Raw genomic sequence first — 6,094 nt, 5'->3', positions numbered from 1 at the left:
TCATATGTGTGTTGAGTTTGGTTTAGATTCCAAGCTAGGTCTCTTCCATGACTATCGGCACAAATGAGGAGCTTCTTCTTCTCTCTTGAAGACGTTTGTACTGGCTGTTCCTTTGGCCCATTTTCTTCTTCTTCTTCCTAAGCCTTTGCCGTCAGAGAGCTTTACGGATTTGTTTTCAGCTTTCAGTCTTCGTAACCGCGTGCCCATGCGTTTCTGGATATGGCCTATGCATTCTAATTTTTTAATTTTACAGTCAGGACCATAGGGACACATTTCCTCAACAGCTCCAAATCCCTTTGAATCACCGTTACCAAGGTACCGTGTGTAGCGCACATTATATGATCCCAGGGATCTACTAAATATTTGTCTTGCCCCTTCAACCTCCATGCCTCCACTTGCTCCCTTGTAATTGGCTATACATGTTAGTTCATGTGCCCCAGACAGCTTATTTGGGCATATACAATGCTTAGAAAATATAGCTAGGTCAATAACAAGGCCAGAAATGAAATGAAATGTTTATTCTCTCTTCACAATCAATTAATTGTAACAAAACAACAACAATATTATACTTCTATACTTAGTGTTTGATCAAATAACGTGTTAACTAATTAGGATGTTAGAATTAGAATCAAAACTAGTAGCGGTGATAACACCATTTAGGGACGTATAGCCCCTTTTTTGCCATGTTCCATCGATGGCTACAGGGATGTCACGTACTCCGTCGTTTAGGTCGACTGCTTGTTCAACAGCTTCTTTTATACCTTTGAAGCATACATCTTCAGCACTGCTTCCTAATATTTCTACATATGCCATAAACTTAGTAGGAGGGGCAGGTAAATTTAAAATACCGCACAAGGTTTTTGCTGCTGAAGTGCCTTTACCTATGGATCGCAACACATAAACCATTCTTGTATTTATTTCATATTGGTTTGTTTTAGGTAAATCTATTTTACATGATGACATAAAGGAGTGAGATTTCATGCAGTCCATACAATATAGTTCTAATTGACTTGCAAGTCCTACGTTCTGGGTTTCTCAGTACATAGTTTGTCGAGTCACATGAAAAAATTTTAAAAATTTACATAAAGCACTTGACAACAAGCCTAAATCTATAATAATATTTACATTCTCTTCTTTATTGTGTACATCATATTTGTCATCCAAATTCCCTAGTTTCTTTTTAGAAGCACTTTCCAACTCTGATAATACAGTCCTATTACTTACAGGTATAGGCCTAGGCCTAGAAATGTTGTTCCCTGAGGGTGATTCATTTTCCTTTCTAAACAAAGGTTTACATACATTCCTTCGCTTCTTGAATACCCTAACTGTTTTTCTGGGCCTCCTTGTATAATCACAATAAAACACTTCACTATTGTATAAGTTTCATTTAGCCGTCAAGAATGAAAGTAAAAATATGAAACCATAACAACAACAAATAATAACACAAGAATAGTGTCAGCTGAACTGTTTACTTTCAGCTGACAATCCAATTGCTCAGAATATACAGGTTAGCCAACCTGACAAAGTATAATGTCCCACATGTCTGAAGCACATACTATAACTAAACCTTCTGCTGTTTTGAGTTGACGCAAACACATCACTGAATTTACGGGAATGGATAGACTAAACAATTCTTTTTGTTTCTTTCTTTTGACAAATAATCATGTGTTATATATCAAAATGTGCGTAAAGAACCAAGCTACAAGAAAAAAAATATAAATAGAAAATTGATAAATTTTGTTTATTTCACCTACCCGGTCCCGTTAACTATAACTAATTGGGTACCATTGGCCAATAAGAAAAACCTTGAGTAGCAGAGATCAATGCTTCTAAAAAGCTCATTTATTGTCCACAGTATTCTGTTCAGAATTCTACCTAAATTTTACACATAACATTTTCTAATCACATATTATTATTTTTAATGTCCTGCTGTGCCCTATTGGATGATTCTGATAATGCTCAAGTCTGTTCCAATTTTTTATAGCCTAGGTGGAATAACATTTAGATTGTTATGTTTCTGATTTGTTTTAAAATGTCTGTAATAATTCTGAATGTTTCAATGACTGTGTCTTTTTAAGGTCACGCCCTTCTGGAATTGAGCAAGGATAAATCAAGTTTGAAGCAAGCAGAAAGCCACTCAAACCAATTTCTAAAAACTCTTCATCATGTAGAATCAAAACTTACAGAGCAAATTAACTACCTCACACAAGTCTCAACAGGTATGTAGGTTGTAAATATATGAAATATAACATGTTATAAAAAGAGATTATGAACAAGTAAATGAGAGTTACGTTTTCACTGTGTTTAATTACTGCCACCAAGCTTGAATAAATACTACCTCAAAAGAGATTAAATTTCATTATTGATTTCAAGAGATAACAGGATTATCGTTAAGTAGTGTCAAATTCTAAAACAGAAATTTAAGGTGAAAATAGAAAATAATACAACACATGGCAATGAACATACCAAAGTCAAAGATAGCACTTTGAGTGCTGGTCCCAAATTACTTTTTTCTGGCGAAAATTGCATGTCTTTTTATAGAATGCTAAGTGTTTTTACATTTTTAAAGAAAATCGAGTAAATATCTTTTAAACATACATACATATATAGAAATGTTTACCTGTATTTCCCATGTTTTCTTCTTCCTTTCTACTTAAAAACTATTGATTTCTATTCAAAATGTAATTATTAACCCTCTCTCGGGCAGTCACCATGGCGGGGGAGCCTGCCACTAACGTCCATTCGCTATCAACTGCTTTATCACTGTTTTCTGCTTTGTGATGTCTTTATACAGCTACTTTTCGAATTTCTAATGGAAATATCTATCGACAGGTACTGTTATATTCATTCATTGCATGTTTTTATGCCTAGTAATGTATTAAAGTAATATATGAAACATTTTATCGACCTCTTCATTGACAGTGGTTTAGTTGTTTTTCATCAAAATTCCTTCTAACATCTTTTGCTCTTTTATAGTATTAGACCTATTTGTAAATTCCTGCAGCTACTGTTTTACTGACATGTAGTTTGTACAGGTCTTTGTATCAAACATGCAGTATTATTCTATTATAACAAGACAAACAAACATTTCTTGTATAAAAGAGTATTCATTTAAATTTAGTTAACCAAATAGGCATGATAGTTTTTTTTTTATATTACCACCATATTATAGATAATTTAATATTTACAATGATGTATAATATGTAATAGTTTTGTTTGAAAATAATAATAACACGAGATAGTGTGTTCTCCTGCGACCCAATCCAGTAGTGCCAGAAGGGTCAACCAGGAGAGGGTTAATAGAAGTTTTAACTCATGTTTTAAGAAAAGGAAGTGTGTTCCATCAATCCAAAATAAGCATATTTACATTCATTTTACAATGTCTTATTTGAACATAACAGTCTAAATAATGTAACTTTTATGTATTTTCAAATTAACTAGTGCATGAGAATATTTGTGCCCATAAAACATATCTAGGGCAGAGTACAGGTCTTCCTCCTGCATTTAAGGGTAAATTTTTAAAACTTGATTTTAGGTCAACCTCATGAAGGTTCAGGATATGCTTCTCAAAAAGTTCTCCAAATGGCTTGGCATCGCTTGGAGCATCTAAGAAGTCGAGTCAATGAGTTAGAACGCAATAAACAAAAGCAGCTCCAAACTCAAACTCGGGGTATGATGAGACCTATGCAACAACAACAGCCAATGAACCAATGAGTGAGAATTTTGAAGAACAGTTTTGTAATCATGTTTTAGCAGTTCTTGGATAATGGTTTAGTAGTTAATTTTTGTGAACATCATTTTTGTTGTATCCTTGAATAATTATGTAAATAAATGTATTTATGTCTAATGTTGTTCTCGACTTTTTAAAGTAGTACTTATGTTAGGTTTAACTATATATATATTCTGTTAGACTTTAACAATAATAATTAATTTGGTGGTTGAAAAGCAATTACATAAGATTATTACTAAAATATGGCTAATAGTTATTTCACCAAACCAGGAAGTTACAAAAATAAAATAGGCTTTGAACATTTTTATACAACTTGCATTATATTTTATATTTACCAACTAAAGGGAGCCTTAGAATTTTTCAATAATAATGGCAACAAACTGTAATCAGTTTATTTATGTTAAACATCTAAGTATAATGTTAAAAGTTGATAGGCTTTGCAAGTTTGGACAAAAAACTTATTTCAATTTTTCTTTGTGTACCCCAAGGGGTAACTAAAAATAATTAATTTACCTTAAAAGTTCAACAATGTGCCTGACTGGGTACATGATAGCCTGAAGTATTTATTTAAGCACAGGATTTAAGAAACCACCAAGACATGCAAACAATAAAACTAAGGAAATGCTTAACAATGTGTACCCCAGCGACGGGTGCACAACACGCTTTAGAAAGCACCGTCTGTACCCAACGGGATACACAGTCGTGAACATGTTAAGACAAAATTTGTATGCAAGGTATTACAGGTTCACTGTTCTTGAGTATATAATTTTAGTCATATGAAACAAAGTTTCCAGTGAAAGTAAGATGGAATCTGTCGTAATAAATAAATGTGTTAAATTTGAAATATCTGTTAACTTTAATTTTAATGACATAATTAATACGCAATCTAACGCTTTTTAATTTTCTTGTGAAGTATGATTTTTGAGTATGTAATCAAATAAATAGAAAAAGTTTGAAATTATTTTCTATATAGAACATTTTTTATTCAGAAAACTGTAAAGCATTTTGATGCATATTAAGTACGTCTTCAAAATGAGACACCTCCCAACTTTATGACCACAATTGAGGTTGTAAAGGTGTTTGTGGCAAAGACAAATAATAGAAGTAGACTATTTATCTTATGTTGAAATTTGAGGCCAGCGAGAACAGTGAGAATATAGTGGAGTGCAGAGCAATCTAGGTTGTGCTGTCAACATTAAGACAATGTCGCTGACACCAATTCGGCACACTTCTGTATGGATTTTCATTGACCTCCCAGGAAATTGAACATTGAACTTGTGACCTCACGGTTGGAGTTGCAGCCTTATCCATACGTAATAATAATCTTTAAATTATTTCCTTGTTTCATTTATATTGTAGCTGGGGATCTGTATGTATCCGTAACATATACTTTTTTTGTGACAGTGACTTCATATGACCACTGTACTGAGAAACATCACTCATTTCACAATATATTCTAGACACTCATTGACATAGATAGCTACACATCATACTCAGTGGATATAAAGGTATTTGGTGCTGGTCTTTGATATGACGCAACTGTCCTATTTGTTTTATTTGTAATCTCTTATGTGTTTTAATAAAATCATTTTATATAGAACTTTTCTGTTTTTCCAGTGATTGTTTTATATATATATATATATATATATATAAACCAAGTATATATGGTTGTTATCCCCCAAAACAAAATTCTGGAAATGCGTCTAAATTACCTAAGAAACATAATAAAATGTAATGAGACAAATGTTGCCAAGGATAAAGTTACAAGTCATGTGCAAATGGTCTGCAAAGCAATACTGCGAACAGTGGCTTTGGCTGTGATCAGTGATGACTGATTGGCATGCTGTGGCCAGCTGATTGAGCAACCAGTTGTTTGGACAGGATACGGTAGAACGAGAGAGAAGTGGAGAAGTCTTGTGCTAGAGATTTGTTGAGGTGAGAAGCTTTGTGAGTGAGTTGTGGCAATGTTGAAGAGATATAGTTGCTGTGTTTTGGTAAAGATAAAATAGTGCTATGTAGTGTTACTAAGAAATCCACAAAGATCCACCTAAAACCCATAAAATATTGTATCCTGGCATATCCATCACTCCGGTTATTTTATTCCGTAGTTTTCACATGCGATCTTTTGAATCTTGGAATTACCCAGCCCATTGTAGGCTAAGCCGTCTGTTATTGTACTAATATTCTTGTGAGGGTTTTCCTTCGCAGGTAGAAAATTCCACACTGGTTTCTAAAATCTAATAATAACACACGTTCTGGCATACCCATATATCAATCCAGTACTCGTGACTGAGTAGTGTACGAAGATGAAAAGAATATTCCAAATAAAAGTTTTTAGACATTTACCATCGATAGGTGTTACAA

At 33.4% G+C, this 6,094-nt stretch overlaps 1 protein-coding gene across 1 annotated transcript; it reads left to right on the top strand.

The window, feature by feature from the left end:
* Window positions 1-2,077: 2,077 nt before the first annotated feature.
* Window positions 2,078-3,847, top strand: LOC124372584 (mediator of RNA polymerase II transcription subunit 11-like; the record flags this gene model as incomplete). The annotated part of the gene is made up of 2 exons (XM_046830990.1): window positions 2,078-2,219; window positions 3,536-3,847. Coding segments are annotated over 2 exons (321 nt in total), but the record flags the coding sequence as incomplete, so codon positions are not given.
* Window positions 3,848-6,094: the final 2,247 nt, after the last annotated feature.

Source organism: Homalodisca vitripennis, unplaced genomic scaffold, assembly GCF_021130785.1.
Source record: "Homalodisca vitripennis isolate AUS2020 unplaced genomic scaffold, UT_GWSS_2.1 ScUCBcl_3541;HRSCAF=9127, whole genome shotgun sequence".
Classification (NCBI taxonomy): Eukaryota; Metazoa; Arthropoda; class Insecta; order Hemiptera; family Cicadellidae; genus Homalodisca; species Homalodisca vitripennis.
This window is presented reverse-complemented; position numbering and strand designations above follow the sequence as displayed.